Below are 16,918 nucleotides of genomic sequence, written 5' to 3' on the forward strand. Positions count from 1 at the left end.
CAGAACAACAATCTTAATAACTCTAGAAACAAAAAAATACTGCTCAGGACTTTTTCTCGACGTAGCTCAAGCCTTTGACACCGTTTGGCACGATGGTTTATTATATAAACTTAAAAAAATCTTTCCGGCACCCTATTATTTACTTCTAAAATCATACCTAAATAACAGAACATTCAGAGTCAAATTAAAAACCACATTTTCCAGCACACAAAACATTCTAGCCGGTGTCCCTCAGGGAAGCGACATCGCTCCTTTCATATACACATTGTTCACAGCTGACATTCCTACAACGGATAACACCCTAATAGGGACATATGCCGACGACACCGCAATCCTTTCATCTATTCAAGACCCTTTCGAAGCTAGCAGCCTACTTCAAAATCATCTGAACAGCTTATCTCACTGGTTCAAATCTTGGAAAATCAAGATCAACGACTCCAAGTCTTCTCATGTCACTTTCTCCCTCCGCCCCGGGGACTGTCCTCACATAACATTCGAGAATGCAATCATTCCTCACTCAAATGAAGTCAAATATCTCGGCTTATTGTTTGACAGAAGGCTCACCTGGGGCCCCCCACCTCAAAACCAAACGCAAACAACTAAATAGCCGCCTTCACATCCTTAGGCCTCTCATGAAATCTAATATGCACATCTCCAACCGTCTACTACTCTACAAATCCCTTCTGCAACCTATCTGGTCATACGGAATCGCTCTCTGGGGTACCACTAAACCATCGAACACTAGAACCATACAAGCATTCCAAGCCATCTGCCTCCGCATGATTGCTAAAGCCCCTTGGTACGTCACAAATGTTGCTCTTCATAATGACCTCCAAATCCCCACCATCAAACATACAGCTATCAAATATTATCTTCGCCTGCACTCCAATATGGAACATCACTCAAACCCCCTCATCGCTCAACTTCATACCAACGCTCTTCCAGACAACCCAGCCAGACGCCTCAATCGTGAATGGCCCAGAGATCTTCTCAACGCACATTAAACTCAACGTGTTTATTACTATCTCTCCCTAAATTTCCACCCACGTAGGAATTTCTAATGTGAAACTCCTACTCATTGTCTTTTTCTCACTGCCTCATTTTATATTCTTTCATTCACATTTACTTATTGTACCATTTTTGTATAGATTGTAAATTTTCACAAATAAACGACATTTAAAAAAAAAAAAAAAAATTTTTTTAATTTTTTATTTTAGAACTTTTAGCAATAACTATTACAGTTCAACAATTAATTATTAATATAGGATGCAAAGGTTACAATTTAAGATAAGATACAATAGTCTAACCGATGGACTGTACAATACATGATAACATGATACATGATACATGATAATATGATACATGATACATGATAACAAAAGGCAATTAAATTAAAATATTAGATAGTGAATTAAATATGAAATGGTGAGACATTTATAAAAGAATATTATTACAAAATGTAAATAGATCGATAGCTGTTTTATAGTTACCTACGTTAAATCATATATATATACCATAAATACGGAGCTATGTTGATTTAGCAAGAAAAGAATTAAGAGTAGTTGTGAGAAGAAAGATAAGAGGGCTGATAATGGAATTAAGATTAGAAATGAAATTAGATAGGATATTGGAAATATTGGCGAATGGAAGTTTTTCTTCTTTTTCGTTGATTCAGCATATGGTTTGTTTTTGGGTGGAGGTTGAGTGATCGGGACCTTGACTGCCGTGGCACCCCGAAATACTTTTATTTTTGAATCGTCGTTGTTTGCCGTATGGTCTCCGGAGCATAAGGCACATTTCGCGGGCAGTTCACGGGACTTTGTGCAACCCACAGTGAGATGATTCTCGCTACATTTAACACAGCGAGGGAAGTGTCTGCAGTATGATTTTGTGTGGCCGTACATCTGGCATTTTATGCATTGGGGAGAAAATCCGGATTTCCATGGCTTTTCGACTGCGATTATGGAGTTTAGTAACTTGGTTATTTTAAAAATGTTATGACTGGATTCAGTTGGTTCAAGACTCACTGTAACCAGAGGCAGTGGAATTTTCGTAGAACGATTAAAAATTGGGCGAATGCTTAAGACGGAAAAACCCAATTCCATTAGAGCTGTCTCGATATCATCGACGGTGATCGAGTGGTGCAGGTGACGAATAACCGCTTCGATTGGACGGTCGCGGTTTGGTGGAAAGGTATGAAAAGACAAATTTGTTTTAGCGAGATATGCCACCTTGAGATGATTAGCGCGGTCAGCTGTTTTGATTATTGTAAAGTCTTTTGAGGACTTGAAGCTAAACCCTTCTGGACCCAATATATGCGAGAGCGCATTTCTTAGCTTGGAAAGATTAGTTAGGTTTTTTATATAAATTGGTGGAGACCTGTTTGATTTCATGTGAATAGTCGCTGAAGTACTCGTATCCAAACCTTGATGTAATGGCAGTTCCGTGACAGCGGGAGGGTTGAATATTTCAGGAAGATGTTCCACAGAGAGGGAAGCATATCTGTTGGGCGTAATAAATACTTTTCCGTTTGTTTTGTCATGCTTCATAGGTGACGAAGCCGAAGATAACTGACGTTTGGACGCGTTATTATGAGACATGAATGGGTTTTATTTAATATGCGACATAACGATAAAATGACACTCGTGACGACGAAAAGAGGCGATAACGCAGGTACGCGAGTACCGCACGTTTGCACACTATGACGGTTATCGCGGAACTAAGAGAATATACTAAAACAAGTATAATAATATTATGTATATTATGCTTAAACTCAATAGCTTATATACAATTGTAAAGGAGTTTACTTAACATTATACATTTTAAATATTTTAAGATTGAACTATAGCGCTAGTATCGTTTTCCAATTTTCCAGATTCTTATAGATTCCGGGTCATGTGACACTCTGCATATTTATATTTTCCGGATATTTACGGTCCGGGAATGTACGGCTTATACCGTTTCCGGATCACTATACAGACCCAATAATATTTACGTTCTGGAATCCTATAATACGATTCACAGAATTATTTTCCGTAATAAATTGTACGTGCGTCCGTTTATCTGCAGTGCGCGTATAGGCTTGTCCAAGCTACGAAGAAAAAGGACACAATAAAATGTACTATGGTTATATTATTTCACAAAACTAATTGGTATTGTGGAGGGGGAAGTCCCTTCCCAGCTATCATTATTTTAAAACTTTCATATCTCCCCGGCCGTACATCGTTTGCGCATCACCATTGTTCATTTCGACCTTTTTCGTATGACAGTTGCACATTCTTTGATTTTTGGGTTGCGCGTCGTTTGCGCATCGTCCGTTTAGCTTATGTCAAATATTATTGTACTTAATCGTTATAGAACTGGAAGAGATTAGGAGCACACAAAAGCGCGAGTGTTTTCACTGACTTTTAGCTTAAAATTATTCGACACTTGGTGTATAATATTCAATTTTCAAATATTGTGTATATAGGTACCAATTTGCGTTTAAAACGACTACAGTATAAAATATTACGTCAAGAATAAATAATTAAAGTGTACCTACAGGCTACGAGTGACTCGAAACCCTATGGCCAACCCATAGACTTTTATCGCAATATGTTTATGTAATTATATGCATCATTATTAATATTATGTCCATCGTTTAATATTGAATTGATTAAGTTAATTTATTTTTAATTTTGAATATATACAATATACATGTTTATATATTAAATGTTCTATTAATTATTGAATTTTCAAGTTCAACCAGAATTTGGCGCCTATTACCATTTTTCTTCTTCTTCGTAGTTTCGGCCATCAATACCATACTGATAAACAATTTTGCTTTATTCTATGACAAGTCTGAAGCCATGTAGGTCGGGACTCAAATCTTTCCCTTTCTTTTTAATTTGATCTTCCCACTTAAAACGCAGCCGTATCAGTAGTTTGCTTCTTTCTATGGTGCCTACTTGTCTGCTCTATATTATTATGTACTAAAGTGCTTATTGTCCTTCATGTGTGTCCAGATGATTCAAGTTGCCTCTATGATATCAGGCTTGTAATGTAACTATCTTAGTTCTTCAGATCCTCCATTCTCCATGCCTTTCGTCTATGCATGGACCAAAAATTGTTCTCAGCATTTTTCTTTCAAAAGTCTTTAATTTATTTTGTTCTGTATATAAACCTGATGTCATGTAAATTACAATGATTCATTTTTCATTCAACATTATAGTAGCTGATAAATCACACTTTAATAATATTGCCAATATGTGCGGTCTACCTGAGTATTATTATGTTTATGGTCATATATTATGATATTTATTTTGGTTGTTCCCCAGTCGTATATGTACCTACTCGTAAGCGATCACAAATTAACCCATTATTCTGCTAGTGTTTTATGACCGAATTACACAGGGTAAAACATAATGTAAAATTAAATTAAATAACTACATTTTATAGGAACCGTAACTCGCAAGTCATGTGACCTAATGAAATTGCTAACGAAAAAAATGAATTAGGTTTTTTACTCTACATTATCGACTGTATAATATTTTATATACCTACGCCTAATTTATTGATTTTATACTGTATATATATGTAGTATAAATAACAAACTAGGTACCCAATTAATAAGTTATTATACGTACTATGCGGATTTGAAAGTTTATGTAAATGTGTCGGATACATATCATGTTATATATCTATTACCTACCTATCAGTTAAGTAGCTAAGTAAACTATTTCATACTGTCTGTGTTGAAAATATATGAAATTCTATTTGTATTAACATAGTTTATTGAACAAATCACAATAACATACATTTATAGGTCATAATGCCTGAATTACTTGGCCACATAGCTTTAAATGTCCCTCAAACTAATACTCCTGTGTCAAAAAGTTCTATACACCTGCTATTACCGTCAGAATCACAGTAAATTCTCTCCGATCAACAATTATATTAATGTTAATCTCAGGTAACTTAATAAACAATTGTGATTTTTCCAATGATAATTAATAAGCAGGTTAAAATCACTCATTTAATCGTAACGGTACCTATTAGATATTTGAGATTTAGATAAGCATATTATGTTGTTACGTATAATTTTATTTATGTTTGTACAATTTGAAAAATAATCGTTCCGAGCCCAAATAATTGGGCGTATACTTAATAATATGTAAATAAATATACTCAATGATAAATAAGTCTTTAATTTCGACGATTGAAAAAGCATTATGTTAATATTAATTCATTATTGAATTGAAAACCAGAAAACGTCATTTAATTTGACCGGTAAAAATGTGATAAAATGGGATTAAAACGTGCAGCAGCCGTCATAGGTACCTATCTACTACTGAAGTATAATACCCAACTCCTAACCCCCGTAATGCATTTATACGTAGATATCTGTACAGGCGTTAAATATCCGACGTTTCGGTCTGATAAATTATGTTTGTCAGTTGACGTTCATTAAACGTCCGAAAGCCTTGTTCCGGATACCGAGATTGCGCTCGTGTGACACATAATTGTGTTGGCTGGGTGGCTCGATGGCGATGGTAAGTGCGGAAGTGATGAAGTACCCACAGTATTCGAATGAAGTTGGTTCACAGTGCCTTTTACCGGAAAGATCAATATTGCGAAAAGACAGTGGATATGGCCTATATTTTATTCGTTATTTTGAAAAAAAAAACACAAAACCACAGTGAACACCAGTGAACATGTCGAGAAAGGTTTTCAATTTTGTGCATCAAGTATTCAATGCGTAACAATAATAATGAACAGAATAATAGGTAGGTAAAACATATTCATCCCAATATACGGCATTGTAAATGAAAATACTGCAGAATATTAATTTTCGTGTAAAACTATAGTTATATTATACTTACAGGAAAATAAAAAAATAGCATAATGCAACACCTAAAAGAATTCATGATATTCATCGTTATCTATGATATGAATTATAAAATATAAATATAGTATCCCTGATAAAACAATTTGCTAAATAAATAATAATCTATTATATACAAATATTAATTGGTATCAATACCCAGGGATATGCCTGTGCGTATCATTAATATTGTACCGCCTAGCCACCAGTATTTGACCTCTGTCCACCACATAATATAGGTGGGTAGGTGGGTAGGTAATTAATATAGAATAAACTACGAACAAGCATTACAAAAAAACTACAAGTGTCTAAAAAACCAAAAGTTTTACCTTTCCATAGCCTATAGCCTTGAGTCAATGTCTTGCGTTACCTTAATTATCTTGTGAATTAATAATTATCTTTTAGGTGTGATATTTTTTTTCTACAACTTTAGTCTAGACTATTGTCAAATATTTTCTTTTTGACTTCTGGAATAGGTAGGTACACTTTAAGTAACATGATTTTTTTTAGTTTTTTTTTAAAAATTTTCTGAACTTCTATTTTTAATTAGTATAACCTATAGTCTATACAATATAACATATTGTATATAATATAATCTATATATATAAATGTGAAAATGAAAAATTTTGAATGATATGTTCTCGGAAACTACTGAACCAATCGTTATGATTTTTTTTTTTAAATTGAAGAGCTCATTGCGGAGAAGGTTTATGGTATTTATCGATTATCTAACTTAATAAACAAATAAACAATTTTTCATAAAATTCAGATTGAAATTTTTGTTTATAAATGTTTGCCATGAGTGACGTCATATAAAATATTTAAATACAGAATTATAGTTAATCGTTTTAAGTCGTTGTCACGAGCACAAATTAATGTTTGTGTGTAGATTAAACCTCATGGAAGAAGACAGACTAATTTAGGAATTGTTAAATTTAGTTTTTTTTTATTCATCTGATATTAGTAGTTATGTTAGGTTAGAATTTTGTATTAATTGATTATATTAACCCACCGTAGGTGGAATACGACAAACTTGGTATAACTTTGATACTTTAGAGTTAAATCATACACCTACGTACAAACAGCACGGGGTCCGCGATCTACCGTAGGTAGATTGCCTATCTGATAATATACTGCTGCGAATCAGAATTTTTATTCCGGGAAACGGAAAAGTTAAGATGCATTTTGAACACCATACACTGAATATTAAATAACGAATTGAAAAAAATTTGAGTCAAATAGAGTTGGTACATTTAACGGGCAACGAATAGTGCACAGGATCAGCTAGTATATTTTAAAATAATATTAATGTTTGTCTGTCTGTCCGTCTATCCTTTATGCATTCCTAAATGGCCAATCGATTTTTATGAAATATTTTGTGTGTTTGAGTGGTTTCCTGGATGATTTAGATCTACAATTAAACCCGGTAGGTTCAATCGGGGGAGGCGCTCAAACGTAGCGGCAGTCGTTGATGAATAATATCTAAAAGTTACTTTTATAGAAATTTTACTGGATTTTCATTCAGCAACGTTGACAAAATGTTATCCCAATTAATATTTTCTGAATCTCCAATAAATTTTTCATAATTAGCTCCTTTAAAATCGCGAAACGTAGGTGATGACCGTTTCATAACACCTAAGAAATTTTAGAATAAATCGTATCCTCGTCAATATTAGAACCAAACATAACTGGACCAGGGTTTTTTCACAGAATCCAGCTCAACAAGGAATAATTTATTATCAGTGGCAATATTGGTATACTCCACACTGATAGTGAAGTGAAAATACGGAGTACAGATATACTTATGGACATTAGGTAAACCAAAGACAATTGCCTTCTGTTTAAATCTACAACGTTTAGATGACTCCGATAAAATTTGTATCACCGAACTACTTTACCATTGATGATTTTAGAACTGAATTTTAGAGAAAGATGTAAAATCCATAACACATAAGTCACAAAGTCAGTTTTTATACTATATTGAATGTAAAAAAAAATAGACATGTTAGTATATTACACTCAAAATGTATAATATACTATATATTTTAAGGACTGATCGGTTTGAAGATGTACCTATATAGCAAATCATATTTACAGGATAATATTTGTCAACAACTTTTATAGAACGCATATTATTTCTTTAAACTAGCATAAGTCATCACTTTAAATTAGTCCGATGTTTATTTTTACAAAATATTCGCAACAATAAATCGTTTTCAGAAATAAATACATTCATCGCTCCGCTCAGAATCTAAAATATAAAACTTATAAATATATTAATTATTCATAGTATAAATGGTAAACCATGGCTTAACTAATTAAATAATAATAGGACATTGGTGTAATTTGTGGGATGCGCGCGTGTGCATTAGTATCCAATGTTTTTTTTTTTTTGTAAATAGCGGGAACCCATGTAATTACTTTTATTTTACGACTGAAGCGAACGGTTTCGGTATTTTTGTATTGATTATTATATTATATTATATACAGGTATATTGTTTTATGTCTCATGAAAAAATGTGATATGCATAGGACACCACTAAAAATAACTATCCCTACTCAAAAGTGCTTACTTACAAACGATAATTTATTACTCTTCCTTTAGTTTGTATTTGTGTGTCATTTATGACATTAACATGATATAAACAAACTATTTTAATTATTATTTTTTTTAAAACAGAATAATCAAGTCCTACAGGCTTAGAACATCTATTTATGTATATATATTTGTATTTTTTGCAGAGACGTCAATAGGAATGACATGAAAGTAATTGTATGTCGGTTTGGGGTACAGCCCCCAAGCGATGGGAGATAGCGTCGATAACTACATAAATGCCACTGAATCAGACATCATGATTAAAAGACAAATTATTAGAGCCGAATTTTATAACACTTACGACGTGATGACTGGAGTAAAGAACTTAAAAACTAAATAATAATAATTAAATGTTCATTTTACACATTTTATAATATAATATGTGTGACTATATTTCTTTTGCAGATTAGGATTGCATCCACTTTAGGAGGATTTTTTTTAATGATGGTTCTTTTAGTATTGTACAAGAGTAAATGTAAGACTCGGTCACTTTCTGACCAACATCTCGAGGCGGTCATCAAAGCAGCTGTGGACCAAGAAGAACAACTAGCTGCTTTGGCTAAAAGAAGTTCTAGCTCAAGCTATTGCTCTGGCCATGGTCTTTGTAGATGTTCTCCGAGTAACAAAAATAACTGTTTAAAGTTTAATGTATTTATTAAATGAAAATAATTTATTTTATCATCAGGATATAGTATGACAGAGAACGCTGTTGCTGAGTGTAATAATTGGAACCGTAAAGCTAAGACCTATCTTTCAGAAACTCAATATCATCATCCATATTCGGCTTTAACTCAAACCAGCAACAAATTTATGAAATCATCCGTACTAGAGTACTCTTTTGAAGAGGTAAGTACCTTGTAGCGAAAATGTGAATATAATAGTGTATTTCTTTTTAAATTTGTATGCTACATCTACAATTCGGTTTCATATCTGCTGTAATTAATTAAAATTTAATTTTTAACAGTAAAGGTTAGTAAAAGTAATAGTATTCTTTTAGTGAGAAAATAATTAATGAGTAATGCATTTTGAATAATTTACTTTTATATTTTAAATGTTTAATTTAATCTATTTATAAATTAAATTAATTTTCCGGGCATCAATAAATAAACATACATACTACAATAGACATACCTAAGTAAAATAAATAAACAGAGTAGGTACCTATTTTAAATTATAATTAAAATTTGTAAAACCTACTTTAAATACATTTTTATTCGGTAAGAACGAATTTGTTAGCACTCCGAGAAGTCCGGATTAAAGAGCTTCTAAGCTCTAGTACAAACTTTTTTGGATATTTTAAATGACTCTTATACTTATATACCTACCTACCTCTCTATTTCCCCACTTATTTGTTTCTATAAGGATATGATTTCAAAACAAATTAGCTTTGGGAACGTGCTCTCTATACTTGGCCTTCCCTCTTGGACTTTTGGTTTGACTTTCCTTAATGAAACTTGATGTAGGTAGTTATGTTTGTTCTCAGTAAAAATATTCATATTGAAGTATAATTTATTTTAACTAACGTATTTTGTTTGGTAGATTTCATCTAGTATCAAATATCGTTATCGTATCGGACTAACCTGAACATAATTTAAATATAAGCTACCTATATTTAAACATATAGTTTCTTCATAGTTCGATATGCAAATATGCGATGAATAATTATTTGAAATTACATTTATAAAACTAAACTATTCATGTGTAAATGATATTTTTTGTGGATAACAAGTTCTCTATCAAATAGTTGGTTTAAAATTGTTAGAGTTCATTCAAAATATTTACTCAACATCAACTTATCTTTATTAAAAAAACATAGAAATAATAACTTTGTAGGTATACCGAATATAAATTATAAACTAGTTACTTGATATAAGATATAGCTATAATATAATCGTGGACTTTTGTATTATAGAATTTACTTGTATTATAGAGGCTACTAACAGGGCTTGGAAAATAAAATAAAAAAAAACAGTATGGGATCCGTTAACCTAAGAAAATATAAGAACTGGAAACCGGTATAGATATTATTTGGTAGAGAAATTTATTTTTTTATTTTATTAATTTGATAATTATTGGTTTATTGCATTTAGTTAATGCGGTAAATGAATAAATTATTTATAATTTATAATTTTCTATAATCCATATAAATATTCCAGGAAACGATCAAATATGAACAGTTACCAAAATAAAAATTAAAATTGCTCAGAATATTTTATAATTCATAACAATATTAACATTGATTAAAATATATTACTCATATTATTACCGAACACGCGTATAAAAAAATAGAAATTCATTATTTAAATGCAACTAATAATAAATGTCACATTAATTTTTGATGTATATTATATTATTATAGAATATTATATAACAGCCAGAAACTGTCAACCAATATTGATCGCAATGTCGTATCAGTTTGGTCAAAAACTGGTAGGTATCACATAAATATTCGCAGTTTTCAGTCATTTTTCGTTATTTTTTTCCAGTCATTTTAAAAAGTATACTGGCAATTTTCTATTTTTGACCCCCAAAAAGTTAGATCTATCTCACTAACTATGAGAGTTGAAAAAAATGTTTTAGTTCAAAACACGATAACAGACATAAAAATAAAAGTATAAAACACATCTTTGAAAAACCAAAGTGTACATTTTAGTCGTTCCGCTTAAAATCTAAAATAACAGTCTTAGAGTTAAATTATTACTATTAGTTAAGTATATTTACATTTGTTTTGTTCATTTCACTAACTGAAATTAATAGCTTAGTTGACTTATTCCCATCATTTAAAATTAATTGTTATAGGTTTGATAAAGACAATTTAATTTTAATGTTATGACATGTTGTGTAAAATGTCATTTAGGTACCTAATTAATTGGCTTTTTCGGTATAAGAGTAGTGATGGCTCGTAGCCATTTTGAGTGATGAGAAAATGTTTTAGTTAGGTAATTTAATAAAGGGTCAATCAATGTTTTTTTTTTAAATTCCCACACCTTAAAAAGTTTATAATGAAAAATAATGAATACAAAATTGTTTAATAAATGGATTAAGTTCATAACGTAATACCCAAAGGAAAAAATATATTTACTGGTTTACTTATTTTAAACTTCAAAAATTATGATATTTTTACGATATAGATTTTTTAAATTATAGTACTGTATTGTATTATCTACTCAAATCTCCGTTGAATGATAATTTTAAGTTAAAGTACTATAATAGGGAATTATAGGGACTATTCCGAACTAACGTACAACTTAGAAGTACTTTATTCAATCATATTCCTAATATGTTTAGGCTAATTGTAATAGGAATAAGTAAGACAATTGAAACATATTTTGTTTTGGCCCCATAAGTTATGACACTTAAATATAACTCTTTTACAAAACTTTTATGTTTGTGTTATAATTTTATTTATCTGGATTAATTGAATTACTCATTTAATTTACACAAAAAATTAAAAACTTGGTAAATATAAATTTCAGAATTGTATTTGTATAATGTAAGTAAAATATTTAACTGATTTATATTATGAGGTTTATCATATTTTAATAATAATATAATTTATTTGAAGTGTCTTAACAGTTATTATATATAAAAAAACTAAAAATATTAATACTTATCTAAACGTTGCTACTTACCCGCGATTCCATAAATGTATATTTATGTACTTAATTGATATGTAAACATTTTATTAATGAAACTCATAAAATAATAGGTACTTAAGTAATATAAAATTTGTCTATTCTCATAAAAAGCGGTTATCAACATTTTTAACGATTAATCCAAAGTTTATGTTAAATTTTAATCATACAATTAAAAATGAAAATAATTACCCTATTGTGCAATAATTGCAACAATTATTGTGTTATGTAATCCTTTAAAGATTTGTCACATTCAGTTTTATGTGTTTTTTTAACAATTAATTAATTAATTAATTATTAATTGTTATCCTCAAAAATGTTTAATAATATTGTACCAAATGCTAAATCTTAAGAAATACATTTAAATTATTTTTACTTAATATGTACTTATATAATAACATTAATTATTATTAATTCTTATAGTTTGAAATTAATATTTATTTAGTGAATCATAGTGTATTAGGCATTATAGCTATGCTAAAATATTTTTTATAATTATTGGGGTTTACCAACTGTTGATATTTTGATACATATTTAATAATTTTAGAGGAATGAAAAACATCTGACCTCGCATTGAAAAAAATATAAAACATCGTAAAAGAACTAATAGAAAGAAGTATCGATATGGTTACATACAATAAACAGATAATCTATCACGTATCTCAAGCAGTTTTAATAAGTATTTATTCGACCTGAATAGAACAATACGAATACCTTTATAAATTATTAAATTCAACAAATTCATATAATGTTAAAAGATACCTACTTAATATATAAAATTTACATATTATAGGTTACAGCCTACAGGTAACTAATATTACAATGTGTAAGTATATTTTTATGAGGCATCGTTACAGCTATAGTTTAAGGGGCAACATTTAGACAATTTCTAATCTCGTCTTAGCCGCCCGGGATCTATGTGTTAGTTGTAAATGATTACCTACACTAATGTGTGAGTGAAATTTAATGCGGTTACAACTGTCAACTCTCGTACGCGTATGCACATGTCAATAATACTATACAATTCACCGTGTGAAATTTACGACAACTTACTTATTGTTTTGACAAAATTTAAGTTAGTTTACGATGTCTGATTTTGATTCTGAAAAAAGTATTTGAAGAAAAATGTCTGTAGATAGTAAAAACCCTTTCCGTTTTTAATTTATATTATGATTTTAAACATTCAAATTTTCAATTTTTTAATTACAGTTCATAATAATATAAGATTAAATTTTCACGTAGTGTTCCGTACGATCTAAGAAAAATATTCCGTCAAGTTCAAATTTTTCATCAGAATCAAAATAGGACAACGTAAACCAGTGGCGTAGCCAGGGGGGGTTTTGGGTGTTTGAATCCCTCCTATTGACATTTTCCCTCCTAATAAATATATTGTTTATAGGGTTTGGGACTGCTTGCAAGATATACATTTGTCTTATGAAATGGCAAAATTAAATACAAAGTTTGAATTTGCATATTTGTGTACTTTTTAACTTAAATGTACATACAATTGTCGGGAAAAATTATATTTGGATAACATTGAAAAATATCTTAAAAAATATTATGTTTGGTTAGGTACAATAGGCGATAATTTTGAGATTTGGGGAGGCTGAAGCCTAATACCATACTATTATAAAATTGAATAAGCTTAAAAAAATTAAGTAAATGTTTGGGAGGGGTGGAGGGCTGTTAAAGTTGTTGGTGGAGCTTGGCTACAGTTGGCCCTATATTCGCATATGTAAGATTTCATAAGACTCTTTGTGATAAAACTGTGTTTAAACTATAATTGACATCTAGATTGTAGATTGTACGAATGAATGAACATCAGTACGTGTTCGTTTATCACGGTGTTCACATATCACGTTATTCGTTATTACTTACTTATTAACCTAGTATTGTATGCCAGTATTTTTAAAAATTAAGTTGTTATTTATTTATTTATTTATCAGGTTTATATACCTACTTATTTTTTAGTTTTTATTACCAAAATTGCAATGTTTTATGATTTTTCAAAAATAATATAAAAATGTTGCTACATAGTACATATATTTAAGCATATTTTGACTGCATATTTCGATAATTTTTAGTGCAACAAGTCAAGTTCTGAACCTTTAATTTATTTATATATGAAAACTGTAAAAACTTGGTTTTAATCTATACTTAAAACACCCCCCATTTCATAATCCTGGTTACGCCACTGACGTAAACTAACTTACCTAAATTTTGTCAAAACTTAAGGACTTTTTAGCTAAATTGGATGGCAGTAGCCAGCGAGGCCTCTTAAGGAAATATATATATAGTACAGTGACGCAAATAGGGGGGGGAGCTTAGCCCCCTCAAAATATAATAGTATACCATTCTTAAAAATATGTACCTATAAATTATAATTTTAAAAAAAATGTGTTGGGGCTTGGGCCCCCCCTAAACATTTTTCCTATTTGCGCCACTAATATAGTAAAAGTCTATGACCTTAGAAGCTGGAGTCTTAAAATACTAATAACAACTTTGAATGTGACCCAATTTTAGAGTGGTTATAAAATCTTACGGTACATCATTAATTTATTTGAAACATCATGTTGACATTCATATCGATATACAGTTTGAACTTTTATTATAATTCAATCATGTATCACAAAATCATAAAACACTCATAAAATAAATGCCCGTGAAAAACACAGATTAATAAATAAAAACGTATGAGATAAACAATGTGCATTATAGCCAGGTATATAGAGTAAAATAATTTACGTTTGATATTATAAATTGTAAATTGATTTAACATAAAGTTGAAGTGGGTGCAGAATTATTATACTTTGATTTATTTCATATTTTTATAATGTATAAAAAAAATGTATACTTAATCAGTGGCGTTAAGATAGCCGATATAAGACATGAGTTTGTTTAATGAGCAATAATTGGGTGAAAATACTAATATTACTCATAGATTCATGGCCATAAAATATTATAATATTGCACACTGATAGGTATTCATAAAAAAATTAATGGTACAAATAATTTACCTAATTGTATATATACATATTATATATATATTATACTATTTACTATTTAGAGTTAGTTGTAACTATAGCTATGAATTAGTTATTACATTAGTTTTTATATAATTTTGACTACCGACGTACAGTAAAATAGTAAATAGTGTAGTGTAAATAATTTCATGGTATAAATAACTTAAAATGAATATAAATATTTTAAAAATTTTAATAATAAAATGTATGTACCTGTGTAACGCTAATTTTATACATTTTTATCTACAGCATAATTTGAATGTTTTCGTTATTTTGACAAACTTTCTCAACATTTGAACATGAAATGCTTGTATAAAATTAATTACATGAAAAATATTTTTCAACATTTCGGTATTGAAAAACTAAAACAACTATAAATGTTTAGAAGCAGCTTAAAATTAGTCTCAATATTTTTAACACCCATCATGTGTATATAATATATATATATAATTATAAATAATAATAAAATGATAATTTCATTAGTAATGTTTCAAGCTTCTGGATAAATGTTCTTTTATTCACACCAAAATAACTAAGTTCAACACAATGTTTGAAGAAAAATCGTTTTGCTCCGTTCGAATAATCAATTATGTCAAAATATGATTATAAAAAAAAATGTGGTTTGCAAAAAGTTTTATTTTTGACTTAAGTCTTAACCTAACCTTTTCCATTGAGAATGAGTAATAGTGTGTTAATGATAAATATTATAAACTAAAATTAAGTTAACCCAGTAAACAAAAAAAAGGTTCTGGGGGGTGATAATCAACCATATCACTCCCCGTAGTTACCGCTGTTATTATAGTAACAAACAAGTCTCAATTACTAAAATAATTAAATTAGTTTATTAACTTGTATATTATGTAATTAAGTTGGATTTTTTCCAATGGCTTCTGTGGCATTCTATTTCTGACTTTATTCTGAGTCTTTTTTTCCTATTGCACCTTGTTAAAATCAAGACAAATATTATCGTACCTATATAAATAAAAATGTACAGTAACCTCAAGAATAAATAAGTTCTTTCGATTGAATTTCTATGTATATAATATAAATACTTAAGTAACATATGATGTTTGTCTAGAGATGAACCAAATTTATAGATACCTTTGGATTTTAAAGTGCTCATTTGAGATTTTTATTTAAATTTGATATGTTTATTAACTATGAATCATAATAAAATTAGAACTATAAATTATTTATATCAATATTTTATGCAGTAAGTGTAGGAGATATGAATATAAAATCGTTTTATTTTTTCATAAGATAATACAAATTGTAGCTTGCATACGTATTGTTTTTAATTACAATTAGGACGAAGACGATGACATGGATAACGATGATATTGAGGAAGTATCTAACAATGGTTATCGTGTGGCCAAGTGGCTGGAAGTACCATGTGACCAGAAGTGGATTCCAAGAGGAAATAGCGCCATAACGGTCAGTAGCAACGATACGAGTTACTTGGAAGCTAGAGGATCATCGTTGATTATTGGACAGCCTCCATCTCCGTTGAACCACCCACCGCCCGCCGGTTACCCGCCGTGGGAGTTCTACTATCCCATTGACATACAAGTTAGTAGAATTAGTAGATAATACCATTGATTATACATAGTATGTATAATCAATGATAATACCAAACCAAAACTGCTATGATTACGAATTACACATATTATACACAACTGAAGCGTGTTATAGTAAAAATTTAAGTTATGTAACCTCAGTGTACCTGTGTACCACATACCTATGGGTACAATATGTTGAAAATCAGTAAATAATATTACCTATTATACTATGTTTAATTCTA

The 16,918-nt window shown here is 30.0% G+C and overlaps 1 protein-coding gene across 2 annotated transcripts in view; it reads left to right on the forward strand.

Annotated features, from left to right (window-relative positions):
• Positions 1 to 16,918, forward strand: part of LOC100571160 — a 44,196-nt gene that overhangs the window by 18,742 nt on the left and 8,536 nt on the right. For both annotated transcript variants that reach the window (XM_003239988.4, XM_029487562.1), the window contains exons 2-5: positions 8,606 to 8,775; positions 8,865 to 9,078; positions 9,145 to 9,305; positions 16,426 to 16,686. In XM_003239988.4, the coding sequence (XP_003240036.1) occupies positions 8,668 to 8,775; positions 8,865 to 9,078; positions 9,145 to 9,305; positions 16,426 to 16,686 (744 nt within the window). In that variant the 5' untranslated portion in view covers positions 8,606 to 8,667. The remainder of the gene's footprint in view (positions 1 to 8,605; positions 8,776 to 8,864; positions 9,079 to 9,144; positions 9,306 to 16,425; positions 16,687 to 16,918) is intronic.

This window comes from Acyrthosiphon pisum, chromosome A1 (assembly GCF_005508785.2).
Source record: "Acyrthosiphon pisum isolate AL4f chromosome A1, pea_aphid_22Mar2018_4r6ur, whole genome shotgun sequence".
Classification (NCBI taxonomy): Eukaryota; Metazoa; Arthropoda; class Insecta; order Hemiptera; family Aphididae; genus Acyrthosiphon; species Acyrthosiphon pisum.